The 25,847-nt window shown below is 37.3% G+C and overlaps 1 protein-coding gene and 1 pseudogene across 2 annotated transcripts in view; one reads left to right on the top strand and one right to left on the bottom strand.

Annotated features, from left to right (window-relative positions):
- LY96 (lymphocyte antigen 96) overlaps nucleotides 1–25,847 on the bottom strand; it is a 58,037-nt gene extending 32,190 nt beyond the window's left edge. Inside the window, exons 1-5 of one of the 2 annotated variants that reach the window (XM_020971046.2) lie at nucleotides 25,627–25,847; nucleotides 20,133–20,222; nucleotides 10,285–10,416; nucleotides 4,508–4,560; nucleotides 1,898–2,025 (exon numbers count right to left, since the gene is read on the bottom strand). In XM_020971046.2, the coding sequence (XP_020826705.1) occupies nucleotides 1,939–2,025; nucleotides 4,508–4,560; nucleotides 10,285–10,416; nucleotides 20,133–20,222; nucleotides 25,627–25,738 (474 nt within the window). In that variant the 5' untranslated portion in view covers nucleotides 25,739–25,847 and the 3' untranslated portion in view covers nucleotides 1,898–1,938. Of the gene's footprint in view, nucleotides 1–1,897; nucleotides 2,026–4,507; nucleotides 4,561–10,284; nucleotides 10,417–20,132; nucleotides 20,223–25,626 lie in introns of those variants that run through there. The other variant, XM_078153355.1, reaches the window with a different exon arrangement.
- On the top strand, nucleotides 7,796–8,547 carry LOC110197276 (serine/threonine-protein kinase VRK1 pseudogene; annotated as a pseudogene).

Consider the following 25,847-nt stretch of genomic DNA (forward strand, 5'->3'; position numbering starts at 1 on the left):
TAGGGAGTCACTGGAGTTTACTGAGCAGGGGATGTGACTGTATAATGGGGATCGTAATAGCATCTACTTCACAGGGCTGTTATGAAGATTAAATGAGATATTCGTAAAGTGTTTAGTACAATGCTTGGCACATACCAGACACTAAATAAAGGTTTATCCTCTTCCCTTCTTGGTCAAGAACATTTCCAGCCCTTAGCACAGTGCCTAGCAAATAGTAGGTGCTTAATAAATCGTTACTGATTGATCGATTTTTCAGTGCCAAGTTAGTGTCTCACCAGGATCATTTAACCAGTTGATATTTCCTCAGTATCATCAATAAGCAGTTATCAAGTATCTTTTCCAAAGAGATACTTACTGAAGAGATAGAGCTATAACAGGAGTATGAATACATCCCCCTGTACTAAGGGACACACTCTCTTTTATCACCCCTGTCCCTGGGAAGCTTGGCCTCAGACTTAAAGTAGTACCTATATTCTCCCCACCACCAAATTCACTTTAGCTTACAGTATAGCCAATGGATGAGTCACTCCTTTGCTTGCAGGATATAGTGTCTCAGCTCCCAGGTTGATCCTTCTCTGGGCAGCGTCAAGCAGGTCATTCTACAAGTCTAGTGCATTCCTGAGCTAAGTTGCTAGACCTTTGGTAATTCTACCAACCTTTAGAAGCTTACACATTCACAGTCTAGTCAATGCCATCTCTATGAATACTTATCTAAGCACTGGGAAAAACAAATACAAAGAGGCAAAGTGTTTACAGTTGTACATCATCTCAAGTGAAAAGAATGGGATTCTCTCACTCAAAATTCATAATAGAGAGAGAAAAACTAATTTTCTCCATTAAAATCTTTTGTATGCTTTTTCATTTCCAGCTCTGCAGCCAATAGAAAGGCTTTTCTTCACCATACAGTAAGATGACAAGAAAGTTGCAGCATATCTTCAAATGTTCTTAATTGCAGGCAGGGTTCCTCCCATTATAAGCTGGCTTCTAGAAGTCAGCTCAATAAACCCTACACATGGATTGGCAGTAAGCAAAACACAGTGTACGTGCTCTAAGGACTGGTCCCCCATCAGCCAGTCTCTTGTACATGAAATTGCTATGCTCCTCTAATTTGTTTATTAAATGACAAATCTAGGTCATGTCCCATAGTCTTTCTATTACATTATGTATGTGTACACATACACACACATATATACACACACACTAAGATATATATGGACAGAGATCTTAGTGTACATATATAATGAAACATATATTCTAAATATATATAAAATGAAATGTGTTATCTAAGGATGATTAGGTGACTGAGGTCAATAGTATATGTAAGCAATTATAGATTATATATAATTCATATGTATGTATGTATACATGTGCATACATATTCATATATAAATATATATATGCAAGTGTATCTAGACAACACCTTTCATTCCCCTGGACCTTTGTTCCCTCATCTATAAATTTAAGGGATTAGCCTAGATGACCTCTAATCTCTCTTTTAGTTCTAAATCTATGTTTCTATAATCTTGAAATTTGTAAATGATACACCATGTTCACTCCCACTTTTGTTCACACTATTCCCTTCTCTCAGAATGTCCTTTTTCCTTCCTCTCTATTTATCCAAATTCATCCCATCCTTGAAAGCCCAAGGACAAGCCCTACATTATCTATTCAGCCCTCCCTATCTCATCTAAAACTGTTGATCTCTTTCTTTTCTGAACAAATAAAGAATCTGCAGATAGAACTTGTACAACCTATTTCTTAGTTATGTGCTATATCATATTATTCTCCCAAATGTTTTATATTTGTTCATCTTTTCCCTACTGGAGCATGTCATATACTTTTTTAATATCCTTTACAGTATCTTCTACTCAATAAATATTTGTTGATTAAAAAGTCATTTCATTTTTCTAAAATCAATTTATTTTTTGAATAAAATTATTATTTGAGTTTGAGTGTAATATTACAACAAAAAAGCGAGTCTTCTATACCACCAGAGAAGGCTTCTGCAATAAGAATATAGAATCCCTAAAACAGAGAATGTGGAGTATGATTAATACAGTACATGATGTGCATACATTTTTCTAAAAAACTATTTCATTCTCCAAATATTTCATTTTTCAAAGATTAAAAGTAAACCATTTCAATTCTGAGTTAATCATAATTTTCTCAATTCCTAAAGTGCTGAAACTATATCTTTGCATTCAGTGATCATAAATTTTATTTTAAAATAAATGTAGGTAATTGATCATCTTGATGACACTACAACTCAGTTAACCTTTGTCTGGGGCTTTGATCTTTTTTTTTTCCTAGGGAGAATGTGGTCATATCCACTGATAACCTCACTGAGAGAATTAGGAGATAGCTATTGGGATATACCCAGTAATACTAGCAACTGGAGAATATCCAGTAACTCCCCTAAAATGGGGGCCTTGGGGCAGTTAGGTGATGCAGTGGATAGAGCACCAATCCTGATGTCAGGAGGACCTGAGTTCAAATCTAGTCTCAGACCAAACACTTGACACTAGCTGTATGACCCTGGGCAAGTCACTTAACCCCAATTGCCAAAAAAAAAAAAGTTCTAGGGTCAGCTAGGTGGTACAGTGGATGGAGCACTGGCCTTGAAGTCAGGAGGACCTGAGTTCAAAACTGGCATCAGACCAAACACTTGATGCTTATTAGCTGTGTGACCCTGGGCAAGTCATTTTACCCCAATTGCCTGACAAGAAAACAAACAAAAAAAAATGGGGGCCTTGGTTGTTGAGTTGGCCCTTTCTCCTTTTTCAGGGAGAGCTTGGGAGAGTTGGGCATAGACCACAGAGCCAAAGAGCTGAAGTCCACTAATAGGGAGTGGGGAGAAGGCAGTGCATATACACAGCTGCCTGCTTCCCCCTTCCCATGCCCCACACTAGCAGATTCTAATGTCTGCCCTGGGGCAAGAACACATTTTAATTGCATGTACTCTCAACCATGTATCTGAAAATGAAGAGGAGAGTTCCTATACTGTCCAAATAACTCAGGAAATGGAGTGGGGCAAAGTCAAGATCATTTATTCTAGCATATCATAACAGTCCCTTGCTGCTCTTTCAATTCCAGGGGCACACGCATGATGCTTTTCTTCCCAAGAATCTCACAGTACCCAAGAATTCTCTTTTGTCTTTTCTATGTGCCTGAGTCCTTTAATTCTCTTGAACTCAACGAGATCCAGGAGACCACCTCTTCAGGAGATCACCAACTCATGACACTGGGTGGAGTTCAGGAGCTCCACCAGAAGGCTAGGATTACCAGAAGGTAATCCCTACCACTCAGATTCTTGGTTCTTCTCTGTGATTGCCACCTCCTCAGGGCAAGGCCAAGAGGTTATACCCTTGCCTCTTCCATGGCTCCAGCTAGGGACCCAAGGTCCTGGAATTTTCTCCAGTTGCATGGGTTAGAGAACTTGCAACTGCAATGGACCTCTACCCCAAGGCTGTTAAAATTGAATAATGTAAGAAAAGGGAAGCTGTAAATATGTATCTTTTTTTTTACCATTTTCTTTTCACCAATTCTTTGGAATTTCAAAACTTTAGGAATAATTTATGACTCAAGGGCCAGAAACTTAAGAAAATTTCCATTCTTCACAAAGAAAAGTAACTTAAAGTAAGAAATGTATGAAGTTATAAACTAAACATATATATATATATACATACATAAGCATCCACATTTACAGTATTCTTTAAGGTTGTATATTTCTTCCCCAAAGGTGTAAGCCTCAGTCTATGCCTAATAATAAAATCTTTCATACACACACACACACACACACACACACACACACACACACACACACACATACATACACAAATTATATTTAACTTGGTAAGAAAATGCTGTGCTTTTTCATCAGACTAAGCAATAAAAAACATTCAGGATCATTTCAGGTGCCATAGAAAGTTACATAAAATGGACTTGAGACTTTTTGATACCAAAATGATTGGATATAAAGTATGATTCCAATATATGCCTGAATCATTTTTAGTCAAATAAGTTGGACACCTTTCAAAAGAGAAAATCTCACATTGTCAATCTTACATTGGTATGATCTCAAATCTCAAAAGATTAAGTGAAGATCGCTTATAGACAGTGGCTGGTTTAAATTCTGTCTATGTTGACTCTAATTCCATCACTCCATCTACTACATCAGAGGTGTCAAATCACCTCACTCTGGAATGAACCCCAAGCCAGATTAAAATGTAATTAGGAAATACTAACCAAAAAATAAAAATACAATAGAACACAGATAATGTTAATAGGTAGTTTTCTAAGTCAATATGTGGCCCACAAAGATCCTCATGAATGGTCTGATACCACTACATCACACCACACTTCCTGTCTACCTAATAACACCACCACAAGGTAATTTTTTAACATTAATCTTTAATGGCTATTTTTGGGGTGCAAAATTAATTCTTTTATATTTTTAATACATTATTCCAGTAGAGTAGGAAACATTGAAATTTATTTTGAAAAATACCTTAGGAAACTTTAGGAATGAGAAGGAAAAGAACAATGTTGTATTGATGGTCTCTACAAAACAAAACAAAAAATTATTAATAAACAACATGGATTTTGCAGAAAAGTGAACTGATCTCATAGTTTTCATATATCTTTTAGGCTATAATCTTAAGCAGAGCCCTCCACAGACAAAATTGGATGTGCGCACACATAGAGAAAATTTATGACCAGGATCCATGAATGAAAAGACAACAAACTCATACTTCTGATTCTGCAGGGCTGTCAGTGTTTTCTCGTGATATCATCAGGTTGTTCTCCTCTAGGTCTACATCTGGGTAACAGGTCTCGTCTCTGCTGCTTCCCACTGGTTGGTATCTCTGCATTATTTGCTTTCTCTCCTAGGTTATTCTTACTGCTGCTACCTATTTGGCTTCAGCTGGAGTCCTCAAGTTGGGGTGCTATCTCTTTTCCTTAAAAGAGCAGGGCTAGGCTCTGCCATATCTCTCTTAGTTTATAGTCTGCCGACTAAGCTGCTCTTTCAATTTGGCACATAGGCCCTTCACCCAGACACACACACACACACACACACACACACACACACACACACACACACACACACAGAGTCATCAAGCCAACAAAAGTAGCCTTTCCTTTAGAAGAATGATCTATTAGTTCCCAGAGACTTAGCCTCCAGGAACCAACTGGATTTAGAACACAACAGCCAGACAGTCAGCTAATTAGAGCCTCTGTCTAGATTCTAAACTATCTGATTTAGGGTTAGAAATTCCTGATAATTTCCACCTAACCCTTTATGGTGATCCTGTGCCATCAAAATCCACTGGGTGAATGAGGAGATTCTGCCAAAGATGAGAATGTGTAAATCTGAGCCACCATGGGTTTCCCGTCATCCAACAATACCCACTGTGGCTCTCAGGCCAATCAGTAGTTGTGGAAAAACAAGAACAAAAAAGCTAGGTGTCACTGCTAACTAATTTTTAAAATTTTTGTGTCTGTGTGTGTGAGGCAATTGGGGTTAAGTGACTTGCCTAGAGTCACACAGCTAATAAGTATTATGTGTCTGAGGCCGGATTTGAACTCAGGTCCCTCCTGACTCCAGGGCTGGTGCTCTATTCACTGTGCCACCTCGATGCCCCATGACTGCTAATTATAACAGCTAGCATTTGCACAGTACTTTAAGGCTTACAATGTACTTTACAAATATTGTCTCATTTTTATCCTAAAAAAAAAGTTAGAGCTATGATTAGTCTCCATTTTAAAGAGAAGAAAACCTGAGTCAGAGAGTCTTCCCGAAATCTTGACTTAAGGTCCAGAACTCTCCACTGCACCCCAGAGCCAACAGGAAACTCTAGGCCTGCACCTCAAATTCTTTGTTCTAAATCCTGCCTCTATAATACATCTCTTACCAGCAGTAAGTTTCCCAGGTTTTTAGCTACCCTGGATCAAGTTTGAGCAGAATCCACATTTGTTAATCAAAGGAAATTTTACTATCTGGACACAAAGGACTAAAACTGACTCATATTCTCATCACTGCTAAACTTCTCCAAAGAGCAGTCTTTGCTAACTTCCTGCACTTCCTTTGTAACCTAGTCACTTCTCAGTTTCCTGCAAGCTGGCTTCTGTCCCCACAGAAGCTCTTTCTGAGGTCTCCAGTTCCCTCAGTTGCCAAAACGAAAGATTTTTCCTCACTTCTTGTTCTTGAACTTTCTACGGCATGTGTCTTTGAACATTCCGTCTTTGATACTTCCTCCTATCTCAGCTTCACCCTTTCAGTCTCCATCATGGCTTTCTCTTCCTCCTCCACTTTTTAAGTGGGGGGAATCCCTCCATATTTCATCTTCAGCCCTCCTCTTTCATCTCTCTACAATCTTCTCTCCTGGCAATCTCTTCTATTCCCATGGCTTCAATCACTACCTCTGTGCAGGTGACTTCCAGAGCTCTCTTGTTGCCACTAAATTCCAGACCTGCAACCCAACTGTTTGCTGGATATATTTATTTTTATTGATGGCACCATCATCTTCCTAAGTACCCAAGTTCAAAGCCTTAGAATCACCTTTGATTTTTCCCTTTCTTATCCTTTATTTTCTTATGTCACATACCCACCATTTCCAGTTTGACCCTCATTACCTCCTGCTTGGACCATTGTAATAATCTCCTTACTGATTTCTCCACCTCCACAATCTCCCCCTCTCCAATCCATCCATCTCAGAGCTGCAAAAATAATTGTCTGATGGACAAGATAAATTTGCTAATGACACATTAGACCATGTTGCTCTTTTGTCCAAAAACTGGCTCTCCATAGCCCACACAAACAGAAGCACAAACTCTTTGTTCCCTGATCTCATGCTTCCTTCTCTCACCTCTGTACATTTTAGGGTTGCTCTCTTCTTCCTCCACCTGCATTTACTAAAATCCTTCTCTTCCTCCAACATCCAGCTTAGGCACCACCTTTTCCATGAGTCAACCAATTAATCAGCAAAGAATTTATTAAGCACTTATTTTGCACAAAGCACTTTACTAAGCCCTAGGAATACAAAGAAAAAAGTGGGGGGAAACAGTCTCTGCCCTCAAGATGCTTACATTCTAAAAGGGGAGACAATGTGTACATAAAAATGTATGTAGACGATATTCCTTGCAAGAGAAGATGCATTCTTGCAGAAGAAAGCATTTGATCTGAGTGTTGAAGGCAGGGATTCTAAGAGGTAAGGAGAGAGAGCATTCCAGACATGGGGGACACCTTATATAAAGGTACAGAGATAGAAGATGAAAATTTCCATAAAGTTAGGGGCAGCTAGGTGGCATAGTGGATAGAACACCGGCCCTGCAGTCAGGAGGACCTCAGTTCAACTCCAGCCTTAGACATATGACATTCACATGTGACTCTGGGCAAGTCACTTAACCCCAATTGCCTCACAAAAAAAAAAAATTCCATAAAGTCCTCAATCTCCCCAGACCTGAAAGCAATCTCTAATTATATTTCTTTAAAGTTTGCAAAACACTTTATTTTCTCACTTGATCCTCACAACAATCCTAGTAGGTAGGTGCTATTATTATATTCATTTTATAGATGAGGAAACTGAGGTAGAAAGGGGGTATGTGACTTGCTTAGAATCACACAGCTGGTATATGTCTTTATGGTAGACTGGCTTTGAACTCAGATTTTCTTGACTCCAGATCTAGTAGTCTATCATTTACTTTTCCCGTGAGTTTCTCTTACCACCTCCTGACACAGAGATGAAAGACTCAGGGTACAGAATGAGACATGAATGTAAGCCTTTTGACATGGACAATGCAGAAATCTGATTTGCTTGACTATATATGTGGAGATATCAAGTCCTCAAATCTTCTTTTGAGCTATAAGAATCCTAACCGGGTATATTTAGCACATTATGGCCTCAATTACCAATATTGCCCAGAAGGAGTTCATAAAGCATACAAAAAAGACCCTAAAAGGGAAACACTGAAGATACAAGTATTGATGCACATAAGGGTGTGGCACCATCATGATGGATGACTTGGAAATACTAGGTTATTGCATGATCCAGTGGCTCAGAAGCCTTCTCCCTTGGGAGGACAATTTGAAAGATCCTTATTATATCAGAGATTCCAAAATTAGCTACCAAGAAAATGTTGCAAGTTTGATGGACACATGTTTTCCTGAGAAAAATAAGCCAGATGAAATTGCTAAATTTATGGAAGAAGCGAAATTATTGGGCTACATAGAAAAACATCATTATCAGAGTTTACAAGAAATTCTTTTGCAAGGGCTAAAAGCTACAGGAAATAAGAATGATGGCAAACTGGATTTGTGTAACTTGGAAAATGGAGATTTGCCAACAAAAATAGGACCAAAGAAGCAAAAGAAAGAGGTGGAATAAAGCAAAGAATCAGGTGCTGAAGAAATGGAAATCTCACATCAAAATATATTGGAGGGATCTCAAAGTCATTTAAGAACCAGAAATACAGTCCTAAAGTAGAATGAATACAATAAACCCATAAATGGAATTTGCTTCATTTCTCCTTTTTTCAATAATGTTTCTTTTCTCCTCTCTTGCACTGTGTTTAACTTTCATGTGAATCTTGGGAGGAAGGGTGGTGGAAATATTTTTAAATCTGTGTGTCTTTGAAGAGTGTTTCAAGATTTTTGTTAAAATAAATACTTCAAAAATAACAGAGTAACAGTAAACAGAGCATCAGAGTAAAAAGTAACAGAGTTTTGGTTGGGGGGGAAGAGAATTAGGAGGAAGAGATTTTTTTCTAATTAATTAATTAATTAATTAATATTTTGTTTTCAACATTCACTTCCACAAGATTTTGAGTTCCAAATTTTCTCCCCCTCTTTCCCCTCCCCTCCACCCCAACACAATGTGCATTCTGAATACCCCTTCCCCTGATCTGCCCTCTCTTCTATCACACTCCCCCTTCTCTTATCTCCTTCCCCTTCTATTTCCTTGTAGGGCAGGATAGATTTCTATACCCCCTTGCCTGTGTATCTTATTTTGCAGTTGCAGGTAAAAACAATTTTTAACATTCATTTTTAAAACTTTGAGTTCCAAATTCTCTCCCTTCAAAAGAAGATTTTTGAAGAAGATTTTTGCTGAATGGAAAAAATTAAAATTTAATTTGAAAAAATAGAAAGAGCAGAGAATAATCTTCAATCAGTTATGCCAAAGGAGAAACAATAGGTGTGTGTATGTGGGTGTGTACACACACACACACACACACACATGCATATATAATATATGTGTATACACACACAGATAAATGGTACAGTATGGAGTGCTGGGTCTAGATTCAGAAAGTTCAAATTTGGCCTCAAACACTTAGTAGCTGTGTGACCCTGGACAAGTCATTTAACCCTATTTGCTTCAGTTTCATCATCTGTAAAACGAGCTGGAGAAGGAAATAGCAAACTACTCCAGTATCTCTGCCAAGAAAATCCCAAATGGGGTCATGAAGAGTTGGACACGTCTGACAAACAACTGAACAACAACAACCACCACACACACACACAGATATATATATATACACACATATGCATGTATACATATGTGTACATATATGTTTGTATATATACAGCTATTATATAATACTATATACATGTATAAATATATGTTACAGGTTGTATTTATCTCTTTAGTGGTAACTATGTCTGAATTCAATATTCTTTTTAAAATTACATTCTTAAAATTTTAATGTACTTCGAAATATTGTTTTGCTAACTCCTAAGGGCTATGTGCTTTGATGGAGCCATGATTACATTTATGTATTTACACAGACACATACAGATGTATACACACAAACACACACCTTTAAGACTTGTGATTTCTTTGGGAGAGGGAATTCAGAGAGTGAAAGCAAGAGCAAGAGAAAGAAAGAGAGCAAGAGATGATATAAATACAGATGACATCAATGTAGATATGGCTATGTAGACAGATGATGTTGATATAGATAAGGATAGAGATGGAAATGGTAGAGATATAAATAGATGAATATAGATAGACATATTATAGATACAGTTCTAGATAGTCCAGATCTGTGATTTCATCAGGAGAAGGAATTACCTATACTAGTTCAGATCAGCAACTGCTCACCAATTTATAGTCTTATAGAGCTACTCAAGGTACAGAAAGGTTAGAATGACTTGTCTGGGGTCATTCAACCAGTAGATAAAGGAGGCAGAACTTGAATCCAGGTTGTTCTGTCTCCAAAGCTAGCTCTCTAGATCCCATACCATGCTGCCTCATATAGTAAAAATAAAATGAAACAAATGCTTACCTCCCTTTAAAACTCTGCAGAATGAGTAATTACCATCAGCCCCATGGCATATGACTTCTTTCTTCAGTGGTAATATTACAGCTGATTTAAATACTGCATGAATGTTAAAATATAGGTCTCTCATGTCTCTCCCTATAAAAAAAAAGTATTTCTATTATTCTATTATCACACAGTGTTTAGAAGTGAAAAATATACATTCTATGCCTATAAAAAGAAGAAAAATATCAAGACAAATAGGAGAATAAAGAAGAAATATATCTTCTGCTAGGTTTTAATCAAAAAAATTATTTTAAAAATTAAATTTTAATTTAATTATTGAAAATTTTAAAAAGTATTTATAACCATTCTTTTTAAATAGTTTTGTTATGAACTTAACAAACATAAATATTTCCATTAGCAATGAACAGGAAAAAATACTGTATATGAAACCATGAATCTCTATTATGCATAGCTTGGTTTTTAAGCATATATTAAATTTAACACAATGTTACTGTTGACTTAGAGAAAATGGGGGGGGATAATATACCAATTCAATATAATACTTTATAATAATGTTTTATGCTAAGGGAATTTTTTTCAATGTATTTCTCTCCCATCCTCATCTTGTTTCCTTATCATTTGCTATAGATAGCTGATTTTGTATTCATGCAGACTACATTGCAAGTTTGTTTCATCTGGGGGCAGCTAGGTGGCACAGTGGATAGAGCTCCAGTCTTGGAGTCAGTAGGACCTCAGTTGAAATCCAGCCTCAGACATTTGACACTTACTACTTACTAGCTGTGTGACCCTGGGCAAGTCACTTAACCCCAATTGCCTCACCAAAAAAAGGAAAAAAAGAGAGAGAGAAAAAAAGTTTGTTTCATCTAATAAACTGAAAATTAATGCTTAAAAGGGGGGGTGATAATGCTTAAACTACCTCCCTCCAAGTAACTACCTTGCACTAACTCCCTCCCAAAGTTTTCCTTTCTTCCTCCTGGGGAGAACACTGCTCTGTATCTGTATGCTATTCTGAAAGAATGGGGAGAGGGGTGTGTTTGTATCTTTGTTCTTACTATACCTTTGAAGTAAACATTCCCGTGTAAAAGCAAATATGATTGTTAAGTGGTCAAATGGAACTGGGGTGCTGTGAAATCCTAAAATTGGAGAACACAGTTGGTGAGGGCTCGAGCCATGGCAGACTAGATACCCCCAAATGTTCTTAAGGATACCTAAGTACCCTGGGGAAGAGTTGAAATGTAACATATCTGGCCTTCAGGCAGTGGGGGAACAGAGTAGTCACTGTTACAGTAGTAATTCTGTGTCTTCTCTTAGCCATGGTAAAAGAGTTGGTGAGAAGATCTTTTAGCTAATGTTAGATTTGTGGACTCTGTGAAATTCATATATACATTTTTCCCTCCCTGATTACCATGAATAATCCAAAGGCAACAACATGTTTTGCTAAGAATCAGTTACTCAACTCAACTGGTACACATGGCAAAAGTGCAGAAACCTTCCTCTTCCTTTTCTATACAGTCTATACAGTCTCAGAATTGTTGGCACTCTAGAGACCTATTTATTTTGCAGTTTGGGTACCCAGGATATCTAGATTATCTGACAAAATATTATTATTATTAATAACAACAATAATAACTATCATTTATATAGTGCTTTAAGATTTGCAAAGAGTTTACAAATAAAATATCTGTCTTAAACACATTATTGGTACATCCTTCAATATGTCAAGGATCCATACTCCCTCAACTGGTACAACTTGCATACTGTCTCTACCTAAGTAATATCATGCTTTATCAGTTGCTGAGATCCTCAGAATTTATGATACAGGGGAACAACATCCTAGTTATGAGACTGGTTCACATATGTCAAGCAAACCTAACTCATCACTAGAACAAGTCTTGAAGGCCTTCTAGCTTGGTAAGACTATCCAGAGCTTGTGCTGGGCCAGTATAGCTTTTAAAAACCCAGACTAAGCCCCTTTCAATAAAATGGAATCAGAGGAAGTCCAGAGTGGAGGAACCAATTATCCAAACACAATTAGAATCAGGACTTTAACAAGGTACAATATCCAAGGCCACTTTTGTGTTTGAAATTACTTATAATTTCTCAACTTTCATCAGAGTACACCTGAGAAAACATGGTAATATTAAGTATGTTTTAATAACAATAAGCTAAATGAAGAATATGAAGGGTCTCATTCCTTGTAGACCTTGACTGAGAGATTAATATTGTTGGAAACAAGGGATTTGCTTAAGGCAGAATAAAAATATTAACGAATCCTGATAGTGTTACTGAGAAGGAAATATGTATCTTTTCTCTTAACCCAAGTAGAAATTCAAAAACATCTTATTAGGTAACTGACCCATCTATCAACCATATAGTCTGCTTTATGGCTGGGATTACAGTGGACTTATTTGTTATTATTCCTGGGTTCTCAGCATACTCTCTCACTCTCATTAATTGCGGTAAGGAAATATTATGACAAAGCACAAAACCATATTTTCTCAGCTTATATTTATTTCATATTTAGGTATGAGATATCTAGTTTCTAGTTTCTCAGTCACTACATGAAGACAACTGCTTAGCGAGAGAAAACCAGAGCTGAAATGTCTTTATAATCACATAGCCAGTGGTGCAGTGGATAGAACACTGGGCCTGGAGTCAGGAAGACCTGTGTTCAAATCTAACCTCAGATACATATAGCTGTGTAATCCTGGGTAACTCACTTAACATCTATTTGCCTCAGTTTCCTCAACTAAAATGAGGCTGAAAATAGCCCCTACATCACAGAGTTGTTGTTGTAAGGATCAAATGAGGTAATATTTATAAAAAGTGCCTAGCACATAGTAAAGCCTATATAAATATTTATTCCCTTCCATTCCCCTCATCCCAGTAAGACACTGTTCACTGTTGCCCCTAGGGCTTCGATAATCACCATCACCACAAGCAGTTGTTGTTTTCACTAACCTGACTACATTTGATAACAAGAAAAAAACAGGACACTTTCTTTAAATAGCCTTATCACCCTGCTTCTTCTCCAGAATTTTTTTCTGTTGTTGCAAGCAATCTCAGCATTCAACTAATCCAACCTATGGATGAAAGCTACATCTCAATCAGCACAAATAATAAATTTTGGGTTGTTTTCACATGTATTTGAATTCACATTATTTGAAATTACAATCATGTAAAATGTGGGCATTGGTTCCAGCCCAGCAGAAATACTCAGTGAGAAATTGAATAATTTGACCACTTCTTGGAAATCCTAATTCACACTGATTGGGGACTGTATAAACTACCTAAAAAATCATCATCCAGCCATAAAAATAATAATAAAATAAATAATAGAGAGCGGATACCCAAAATTAGTAAAGAGATAATAAGACAGCTCTCTGTATGCTTGATGAGGCCCAAAAATCACATTAGCTTTTTTGACTGCCATATCACACTGCTGACTCATATTGACCTTGAAGTCCACTAACCCCTCCAAATCTTTTTCAAAACAATTGCTATCTAATTATGCCTTCCCCATCTTGTACTTAGGAAGTTGATTGTAGCCAAGAATAGGACTATTCTGAAACATCACTACTAAATTTCATCTTATTAGATTCAGCCCAATGCTCTAGCCTGTCAAGATCATCCATCCTGTTAACCATCCTTCCCAGCTTGGTGTCATCAAATTTGATTGATCATACAATCTTTGTTTTTATCCGAGTCATTGATAAAACTATTAAGCAATACAGGAACAACCAGAGATCCCAGGGTACACCACTGGAGGCCTCCTACCATCTTGGCATTAAACCAATTACTCTTTCAATTCAGCCATCTAATCAGTTGTGAATCCATTTGATTGAATTAGTATGTAATTCATATCTTTCCATCCTATCCACAAGAACAGTATGAGATCAAAACAAAAGCTTTGCCAAGATCTGGGCAAACTAAATTCACAATATTCCCCTCACCTACTAATTTAGTAATACTGTCAAAAAAGGAAATGAAAGGATAGTCTTATATGACTTGTTATTGATGAAACCATGGTGGATCTCTATAATCACCACTGTCTTTTCTAGATGTCCACTAGTCATTTCTTTAATGATCCATTCTAGAATTTCCCCAGCAATCAAAGTCAAGTTCACAGGTCTATTGTTTGCATACTATGTCCTCTTTCCTTTAGAGAAAGAAATTAGGTAAAGGAAACATCTTAAGCATAGAAAATTCTTGGGATAAGGTTTAGAGCTACCATAGAGACATCAAAAAGAGAGATAAAAGATGACAGCTCAACTTTATTTCAAGGTTTCACATAATACCTTGAGTCAGGGAAGAGAGATGTCTATGAAGGTGGTTGCTGAAGCCTACAAAATGGAGGTAAGCCATCCAAGTCAGCTGAATAGAACTGAATTCTGTGGGTGGGAGAGACTTGGAGTCTGAAAAATTGGGTACAAGTAGTCACCAGCCATTATTATTTGCATAATCTTTGAAAAACTTCTTTTCTATTCTGAACCACAATCTCCTCCTCTCTAAAACTAGGAGGTTGGAAAAGGTTGTTGTATTTCCTTCCAGCTCTAACTTTGTAAGATTTTGTCTTGCTATGAATTTCTACCATTGTGTCCAAACTTTCTACGTATTTGTGATGGGTTGTGTTTTTCTTGCCTTTTCAATGGGTGGAGAAGGGGAAGGGGAAAGGGAAGAATAAAACAATTTTGATGTGAAAATGGAATAAAATTGAATTTAAACTAAAAAAAAAGAAATTAGGACATTTGACTTTCTCCAATCTTGTGGTACCTCTCTTGTTTTCCGTGTGCTTTCAAACATTGGCTAAACGATTACATCTGCTCATTTCTTCAGGACCTGAGACTGTAGTCCATCTGAGCCTGATGATTTGAATTCAATAAGGGCAACTAGGTGCTCTCTTACTATCCCTTTACTAATCTTGGGTATCCACTCTCCATTAGCCATTTTTATTCCTTTATTTCTGGCACAAAGGTCATTCTCCTTTTCAATGAAAACTGAAATAAGATGAGCACCTCTATTTTCCTTCTGTTGTCAGTTATCATTGCCCCATCTCTCCCCAAGCAAAAGTTCTATCCCTTCTTTTATCTTCCTTCTTTTCCTAACATAGCTTAAAAAAATACTTTTTGGTAAGCTTAACTTCCCTCACCAGGCTCAGTTCCATTCTGAGGTTTAGCATTCATTACACTCTTTTCCCAGGACTATGCCACATTCTCATGGATTCATCCTCCATTACCTGGTGTGCTTCTGTCCTCAGTATATTTCTTCTTTAAATCCAAGTTGGAGGGTAGCTAGATGGCTCAGTGGATAGAGCTCCTGCCTTGGAGTCAGAAGGACTTGAGTTCAAATCCACCCTCGGACACTTGACACTTAGTAGCTGTGTGACCCTGGGCAAGTTACTTAACCCTGATTGCCTCACCAAAAACCAAAAAAAAAAAAAAATCTAAGTTGGTAGATGAGTTCTCCATGTATACACATCTGTTTCTTCACACAAATTCCATTTTTTCTCAGTAGAATTATTCATTTCTGTGTCTTCAGAATTTCATTCTGAATCATCTCCCCATCTTTCAGCTGACTACAGCTAAGGTATTTTACTACATAAATCTTACCTATTTTTCCTTTGAACCCCTTGAAACCTGATTTCCCAATATTTAGAGTATGTGACCAACTATACTCAGATTTCCTCTCCTTTATCACAACTCTAGGAAGGAATGGTCACTTTCTCCCAGCATTCTCATTATTTCTACCCTAGTAACTAGTTCCTCCCTGTTAGTAAGATACAGATTCAGGATGGAATTTCTCTTTGTTGGTTCCTCCAACTTCTGAAGAGTGAAATGATAACTGAAGAAAGTAGAAAAATTATTAACCATTCTACTTTTTCAGAAAGAGAGACAGAAGATATCTGGAAAACTGAAATCCCATATCATTACTCATCACACCTCTGTGCCAAGCATATGATCTGTTCTCAAAATCATTATTTCTTCTTGTTCTCTTGGTGGTCTGAATATCATTCCAATGACAAAATCACTAGGTAAAATCACTCTCTAGAATGTTTCCTCTCTCTGGTTTTTGCATTTCCTCAAAAATATATCTGCTATACCATACTATCTCCCACCCACCCCTCCTTTTTATCTGCCTTTTTCTTTTGAAAAAGGTATGCCAATCCAGAGCCATGGTCCAATCACTGATTTTATCCAACCCAAGTCTCAGTGAAACAGGAAGTTTAATCTGCATTTGCATCTTTGCATTAGGACCTTCAATTGCTCTTGTTTCTTGCCTTAATTTCAGGTATTTGTATATGGATATTTGAGGTAATGGGGTTTTTTTTTTACTACTTTTTGCTTTCTTGGATTTTGTTTCCAGTGAATTTCCATTGCCAAAGCTGCTTTTCTAAATCATAATCAAGAGGCCTTCTCCTCCTATCTTAAAACACAAAAAATTCTGACCAGGAATGTTCCTAAGTCTTTATAGATATGACAACCAATTAACAGTATACAAATGACTCACTAGAAAGACAATTAGAATCTTGGAGATATGAGTCTGAAGAGGTAGCTCTTCTCCTTGACAAGCTCAACACCCCTAAATTTGCCCTTGATACTATCCCCATCCATCTTCTACAGCACATTGCCTTCAAAATCATCCCATCTCTCTCTAATCTTCAATATCTCCCTATCTACGGTTTTCTTTCCTACTACTTTCAAATATGTTCAAGTCCTCCTATGTTTAAAAAAAAACCCACCACCTTTCTCTAGATCCTATCATCACTTCATTCTGTCACCCCATCTCTTTCCTCCCTTTCCCAGGCAAATTAGTAGTAAAAGCTGTCTACACTCATGACCTCCCCTCCTTTTTTCTCACTTACTCTTCAACCTTTCGTGATCTGGCTTCCTATGTGTCTTTCAATTGAAACTGCTCCCTCCAGAGCTATCATCTCTTAATTTCTAAACATGATGGTCTTTTCTCAGGCCTCACCCTTCTTGACCTAATTGCTGCATATGATGCTGCTGACCATACTCTCCTCTTGAATACTTTCTTTTTTCTTGATTTTTCATGTATTTTTCTATTCTGGTTCTCCTCCTGTCTGTCTGACCACTCCTATGTCTCTTTTGCTCATTCTCCATCCAAAACATGCTCTCTAAATGTAGGTGTACCTTGGCAGTCCATTGGGGTATGATTAAGAGAGAGGGAACAATCATTTATTAAGCATATACTATGTGCCAGGCAGTGTGTTAAGTGCTTTTAAAATATTATCTCATTTGTTCCTCACAACAACTCTGCGCAGTAGGTGCTATCATTATCCTCATTTTAAGAGTTGAGGAAACTTGGGGCAGCTAGGTGGTGCAGTGGATAGAGCACCGGCCCCGAAGTCAGGAGGACCTGGGTTCAAATCCGACCTGAGACCAAACACCTGACACTTACTAGCTGTGTGACCCTGGGCAAGTCAGTTAACCCCAATTGCTTAAAAAAAAAAGTTGAGGAAACTGAGACAGTGGTTAACTGACTTGCACAGGGTCATACAGCTAGTAAGTGCCTGAATCTAGATTTGAACTCAGGTCATAATGACTTCAGGCTCAGTATACGCAAGTTTATCCACTGTAGCACCTAGCTGCCTTTTTTCCTTCTCTATACCCTCCTTGTGACCCCATCAACTTCCATGCATTTGATTGTCCTCTCTATGTAGATAACTAACAGAGCTACAAATGGCCCCATGCCCTTCCCTGAACTATAACACCAAGTATTCATTAGACATTTCAAACTAAATGTCCCAGATACATCTAAAACTCAATCCATGCAAAACAGAATTCATTCTCTTTCACTGCACAGGGACCTGTCTTCCAAACTTCCCTACTACTGTCAAAGGCGCCATCATTCTTCTAGAGTCCAGAGACCCAATCTCATAACTTTGACCTTATGCTGTATTCCTCACTCTCCCTCACCCAACATCTACAGTTAATTGCCAATTCTTGACATTTCTACATGCATTACTCTCTACTTAGCAGAAACTTTGGTTCAGGCCCTCCTCACTTCTCACCTAGATTATCACAACAGCCCTCCACGCAGATGCCAAAGTGATTTCCTCAAGCACTGATCTGACCAAGTCACTCCTCTACTCAATAAATTCCAGTGACTTCCTTCACCTCTAGAATGAAATACAAATGTCTCCATTTGGCTTTTAAAGTTTACAACCAGGCCCTAGCCTATCTTTCTAGTGCCATTTTACTTTATTGTTTTTGCTGAACTCTTCATTCTAGCCTAACTGTTGTCTCCGTTCTTCATAAATCCCACTCTATTTCTATCTATACCAATCTATACCTATATCTATCTATCTTCTATACCATACTATTTCCCACCCACTCCTCCTTTTTACTTGCCTTTTTCTTTTGAAAAAGGTATGCCAATCCAGAGCCATGGCCTCGTTGCCTTGGGATTAGCTTTGTTTCATGCCTTGAATGTTCTCCCTCTGTACATTTACCTCATATTATCCTTATCTTTCCTCTTTAAGACACAGCTCAAGCACTGCCTCCTATATACCTATACTCCTGATCTCCCAAGTGATAGTCCCTTCTCTTCCTAACTTCCTTATTGTATTCCTTATATTTACTTTATATTTATTCAATATATAATTATGTAAGTACGTGTTGTCTAGCAGGATAAAATGTAAGCTTCTTAAGAGTGGGAATTGGGGAAGCAGCTAGGTGGTGCAGTGGATAGAACACTGGCCCTGGATTCAGGAAGACCTGAGTTCAAATCAGGCCTCAGATATATAGCACTTACTACCTGTGTGGCCCTGGGCAAGTCACTTAATCTCATTGTCTTCCCAAATTAAAAAAAAAAAGAGTGGGAATTGTTTCATTCTTTGTTTTTGGAGCCCCAGTATCAAGCATGGTACCTGGCACATAGAAACTGATTAATCATGCTTTGGTGATCGATTGATGGGTTGACTGACCATTATAATAGCCTCTAAATTGGTCAATCTGCTTCCATCCTCTCCTCTCTCTAAAGTATCCTCCATACAGCTGTCAAGTTTATATTCCTAAACACTGTTCTTACCATGTCACTCCTCTACTTAAAAATCTGGAGTATTTGCAGAATCTAGGAAAAAATACAAAATTCTCAGCCTGCCATTCAAAGTTCTTCACAATGTGGCTCCTCACTAGCCTTTCCAGTAATATTTCACATCACTCTCTTACACACACCTCCTGTCTCAGACAAACTCACCTGCTAGCTATTTCCCATATGCAACATCTCATTTCCTACTAAAATACTTTTGCATGGGTATTTCCCCACATCTAGAATACACTCCTCACAATTGCCGCTTAGAATCCTTATTTTCTTTTCAAATACAACTCAGTTGCTATCTCCTACATAAGGCCTTTCCTGATCTCCCTCTTGAAATTACTTTGTATGTTTACTTATCTGGGTATATGTTATATCCATCCTCAATAGAACATATGCTCCTTGAGGGAAGGAATTGTTTTTCATTTTACTCAAGTACCTAGCACAGTGCTTTACCCATAGTAGCATCTAATAAATGTTTGTTAAATGAACAGACTCTAACTGAATTAAAATGAATTGAATTGAAGAAGGGATTAAAAAAGAAGGAATTGGATATTTGGGGCCCCCTTCTAACTTTAAGATCTTATGAGTCTATGGATCTCAAAATAATTTTCATTCTTACTATTACTTTTGGCTCACTGTTAAACTAGTAATTTACACCTAAATATAGTAGAAATTAAGTATGTGTCAAAATTTTAAAATATTTTAATGGCACAATTTGGACCTTAAGCATCACCAAAGATGTTTCTTGTACCCTTTTGACTCAAAGACAACATAAGAGGTGGACTTACGTGGCACGTAGTAAAAAGACAGATTTCCTTTAGTCTGTGTCCAGCTTACACAGGGTTCAACATTTATTGTCGGTATGGGCTTCTTGTCATCTAAATGGAATAAAGACAGTGCCAGTAAATTGCCATAAATTGCCTCTCATCAATACAACTTTTTAAGTTCTCAATTTCACCCAGATACCCACCCAGCAAGTCTTTAAATTTAAAACTTCACTGTGAGAAGAGTTCAGAGACAGTTAAGGATGGTTTGAAAAATCTTATTCACAGAGGCAGCAAGGTGGCGCAGAAGATAGAGCACTGGCTCTGGATTCAGACCAAACACTTGACACTTACTAGCTGTGTGACCCTGGGCAAGTCACTTAACCCCAACTGCCTAAAAATTAAAAAAAAAATTTTTTTTAAATCTTATTCACAACATGATTTACTCCAGAGTTGGACTTTTATTTTTATCTACTCCTTTTCATACTTCCCAGGATCTATTTCAATTCTGTACTTCCTGGTCTTAAATGAAAGTGTACTGTCAGCTAAATAGATAAGTAACAAATGCTGGTTGAATGGATGGATAGATAGATGGACGGATGATTGAATAAATAAGTGACTCTGCTTCCCATCTTTTAAAGGAAGACAAACCCAAATGGCTTTTCCAATGACTATTCCATGTTGGAATCAATCCATTCAAATAAATAACCATTGTTATTTTTTTACCTTATTTAGCTTATTCATTTCATTATTCTTTTGTACAAGATACATGGAAAGCATACATTTAAATTATTTTTGTCAGATAAAATTAATAAACATGAAGGGAATTGCTTCTGGAAACCAAGTATCTAATGAGGGGGAAAAGACTGATAACTCAGTGTTAAATTAACTATAAAATTGGAGCTCTTTATGAGGTGATCCCTTTATGAGAAGCAAACAAGTCCCTTGAGTAAATTAAATAGGAAGCAATATCATGGGCTAAAGAATAACAGACCAGATAGAAGGCATAGAGAACTTGAAACGGGGAGATCATGAAAACTTTGTGAAACTGAGAGAACAAAAGTTCAGGGAACACAAAGAGAGGATCCAGAATTCTTGGAACAAGGCTTTGGGGACCATTTGGGCACAGAGGATAGAATAGAAACTGTTGCTGAAACTCCATACCAGACTAATCCTCCTTTTCTCTTTTTTGACTAAAAGGCTTTGTGGAAGCTTGAAACTTCTTTCTGGCTAATACATTGTTGGTGGAGTTGCGAAATGATCCAACCATTTTGGAGCACAATTTGGAACTATGCCCAAAGGGCTACAAAAATGTGCATACCCTTTGACCCAGCAATAGCACTTCTAGGGCTATATCCCAAAGAGATCAAACAAATGGGAAAAGGACCCACATGGACAAAAATATTCATAGCAGCTCTTTTTGTGGTGGCAAAGAATTGGAAATTGAGAGGATGCCCATCAATTGGGGAATAGCTGAGCAAGTTGTGGTATATGAATGTAATGGAATACTATTGTGCTATAAGAAATGATGAACAGGCTGACTTCAGAAAAACCTGGAAAGGCTTATATGGTCTGATGCTGAGTGAAGTGAGCAGAACCAAGAGGACTTTGTACACAATAACAGCCACGTTATGCAATGACTAAGAATGTTAAACTGAACCCTTCTCAGCATTACAAGGATCTAAGACATATCCAGAGGCCTTGGGATGGAAAATACTGTCCACATCCAAAGAAAGAACTATGGAAGTCGAATCGCTATCACTTATTTTTACCTTCTGTTGAGTTCTGTTTCATCTTTCTGATGGTTCCTCCTATTGGTTTTAATTTTTGCTTACAACTTCACTAATGTGAAAATATGTTTAATGGGTATGTAAATGTAAAGCCTATGTCAGATTGTGCGCCATCTTGGGGAGGGTGGGGGGGAGGAAAAGGGAGAAAAATTTTCAACTCAAAAGCATATGGAAAAAAAATTAAAAAATAAAAATTTTTTTTAAAAAATTAAAAAAAAAAGAAACTTCTTTCTGGATGGGGAGAAAGTCTGTTTACCTTCCTTTGTTTTAGACATCTACTTTCTTTTTTTTTTTTATCATTTTTTTCTGAATTTACAAATACCAAATAAAATGGACTTCACCATATACACAGTAGAATGGAAAAAGATGATTTTTCCTGACATTGCTGATTTCCATAATATAGAGTTCAATTTTTAAAAATATATATAATGAATTAAAAACATAACTTTCAAAGCTGACCTACTTTGATTCTTTCTGGACTTCCTTCTGTTTTATTCTACACATTTTGAAAGATGAGAGATTTATGTGGTTTGAAGAAAAACCTGAGTATATTATTCTGCACATTTTAAAAATGCTTTAATGGTTTTCTATTCTTTTTCCTTTTTTTGGTTACCCTCTCCCTAGTCCCCACACCCCACTTTTACCCCCAATCTGTCCTCTATCATTTCTCCCCTTCCCCACCTAGAGTTCCTATCATTTCTTCCTCCAATAACCAAGTCCTCTCTGTTCATGAAAATCAGATTGAAAACATAATATCCTCTTGTCAGTCCTCCACATAATCTATAGTATATTCTAATGATAAAAATCACTTTTGTTTTTCCTTCTATTTGTCTTTACTCAAGTGATCTCTACCATGTTTCCTTCTTTTTCCTGAATTTCCTCACATAAGCATATCTTTTAAAAATAAATGCTAAGTCTCCTCCCTTTACCTTTCCTTTTTCTTTTGAATATGATATACCCATCCAGAACCATAATCCATGTATGGTCTTTTATTCTACCATATCTCAGTAACATTATAAAGTCAAATTTGCCTACATGCATAAGGACTTTGAGTTTCTTTTGCTTGTGGGGCCAATACAAGTCAGAGCCAGGGTTAGGCTACTCCTAGAGGACAAGAGTGCAGTGACATATAGTCTGCTTTGCACTTTGACCCTTTTCTTAATTGGAGAGAAGAAATAGCACTCACTTGACACTTTAAAAATTACATCTAGTGGATGAACTAAATTCAACCACTTAGAGCCAAAAGAACTGGATTTCAGGTTTGGCCCTACCACTAATTTGCTGGGGAATCTTGGGCAGATAATTCACACAATTCTCTAGCCCCATATACTCCTTGGTAAAATAGAGAAAATTAATAGTTTCTTCCTAGTTAATTTTATAAAATATGGATTCCATTTCTATCAATTTGTCATAATCACTTATTCTCCAGGTTGATTGAACATTGCTATAGATTTTAGCGAGGTATTTGTCAGTCTCTCATGATAGCCATGGATGAAGACCTTCAATGATGTCTCTTTTTGTTCTCCTTAGTCATTCTAGACTTAGCTTCTATTTCTCTGGAGTGGGGGAAGGGGGAGGGATTTTTAAAAGGGGGTGATTAATAAAACAGTAGATTAGAGTAGGATAACTCATTGCCTTGAGGATAAGATGAGAAGATGTAAACAGGTCAATACCTATTACAAGGAAAATTAGAACAACTGGATCTAATGGTCTGCTTCAGGAAGTGATCTAGGGAAAGATATTTGCCTAATCTCCCTTACTAGAGTTTTTCAAGCAAAAATTATCTCATCACTTATTAGTATGTCTCAGAGGAGACTTCTTTCACGTACAGGTTGTATATGGCCTCTGAGGTCCTTCAAACACTTTGATTCTGTGAGAGTCTTATATTGTGCACATATAACAGAGAGAATATGTGGCTAGAAAGCAGGTCATGTAAAAAATATCTACAAATCTTAGTGTGTTCTGTTCCAGAGGTCCTGGCCTCAAATATCAGTTCTGCTATTTACTTGTTCTGAGTTTCACTTTTCTGGACCTCATTTTCCTCAGCTATAAAATGAGGAGTTTGGACCAAATGATCTGTAAGATGGTGATGGTAATGATAATAATGATAATAATAATAATAATAATAATAATAACAATAATAATAATAACAATAATAATAGGTATCATTTGTATTGTGCTTCAAAGTTTACAAAACACTTTGAATATGTTACTATCTTTGAACTTTACCACCACCCTTAGGTAAATGCTATTATTATTGCCATTTTACAAGTGAGGAAACTGAGGTACAGAGGTTCACAAAGTAGTGTCAGAAGCAGGATGTGAATTCAGGTTTTCCTGATCCCAGGACCAACATTCTATTCTATTCTTTGTCCCCTACCTCCAAACCATTTCTGAGAATAAGGCAGCAAAACCCTCACTGTCAACATGACTTTCATCTCTAGATTTATGATTCTAAAAGTCAGTAGCCAAACAAGCTAATGAAATCCTAGGCTGCAGTTACAGAAGCACAGAGCCCAGAGCCAAAGAGATAAGTCTATGTTTTGGCCTAGGCAGAACATCTGGGGCATTTTATCTAGTTATGGACATCAAATGTTATAACAGCTAAGTCAGAGCCTATGCAGAGCAGAATAGTCAGGACAATGAAAGGATCTGAAACCCTGCCAAAGGAAAAGGGTCAACTGAAGGAATTGGAGATGTTTAGCCTACAGAAAAGAAGACCTAGGAGAGATGTGAATTTGAATAGGGATAAGGAATGGACCTGTGATTTCATGATTAGGGAACTCCTGGGTGAGAAAACACCCTCTAACAATGTAGGTCAGTACCTTCTTGCAATTTTCAATCTTAAAGAGTTGCCTGTATTCCAATATTTGAATATTTGCCATAAAGAAGGAGAACTATGCTTGTTCGATTTGTCTATTTGGGGAAGAACTGGAACCAGTAGGTGAAAATTATGGGAAGTATATTTCTTTTTTTTTTTAGGAATGTAAGGAATATAAGGAAAAATTTTCTCACAATTTAGAGCTATCAATAAATAGAATGAATGAGTTGCCTCAGGAAGTCCCATCCCTAGAAGCGTTCAAGTGTCACCTTCGGGGTCAGTGACAAAGCCAAGGGTGACCAGTCAGGGTGGTTGCAATGGTTAGAGAGGAGAGTTTGTCAACAATTTATTGTTTGTCTATAAAACACTGAAATTTTTTTCTTCACTCTCCTAAAATGGGGAGGGCAAAAAAACAAGGAGAGTAACCAAATTAGGGATTGTAAGAAGGTTCACAGAGCCTCTAGAAACCCTAGCCCAGGTCAGAAATCAAGACTGGTGGAGAACTAGCCATGTTTCCACCATGTCAGTGACACTGGAGAACATAGAAACCTATCAGTTGGGGAGGGATGGTGGAAAATAACAGCAGGTGATTATTATAGTGATGGGATGGAATCTTGAACTGAGCTCAAGATACAGCAAGCTGACCACTGGAGTTTGGAGTAGGGGAGAAGGGGGAGGGGGAATTATCATTTAGGGTCAAACATAACATAAATTGGAAAAAATAGTCTCATGTAAAGGACAGAAACTTCCTTAAAGCCAGGATTAGGGGCTGCTGGTACAATTAACAGGCTGTCCTTTTCTTCAATCAAAGCATTTGCCATCTCTGACCCTGTAAGTGTCTAAATATTGTTCTTGGGAAAACTCATGTTCAAAACAATTGATAGAGTGAAGTTTGTAATACACTTACCACAGGAAGAGTATGTTATCTCTCCATCTGAGGTGTTGCAGGTCCACCTATTTTTCACTGATTCAATGAATGTGAAAGTTAACAGGGTGGAGAAAAACACAGTCTGAAACATAATTAAGTATCTTTCAAAGCTTTCAGAACGAAAATAGAAGAGCAGTGAATTAGTATCTTATTCTTCCCTGTCCGGCAGTAAGAAGAAAAAGTTTGACTTAGTCATCAGT

The sequence above is a fragment of the Phascolarctos cinereus genome, unplaced genomic scaffold (assembly GCF_003287225.1).
Source record: "Phascolarctos cinereus isolate Bilbo 61053 unplaced genomic scaffold, phaCin_HiC Scaffold_4;HRSCAF=312, whole genome shotgun sequence".
Taxonomy (NCBI): Eukaryota; Metazoa; Chordata; class Mammalia; order Diprotodontia; family Phascolarctidae; genus Phascolarctos; species Phascolarctos cinereus.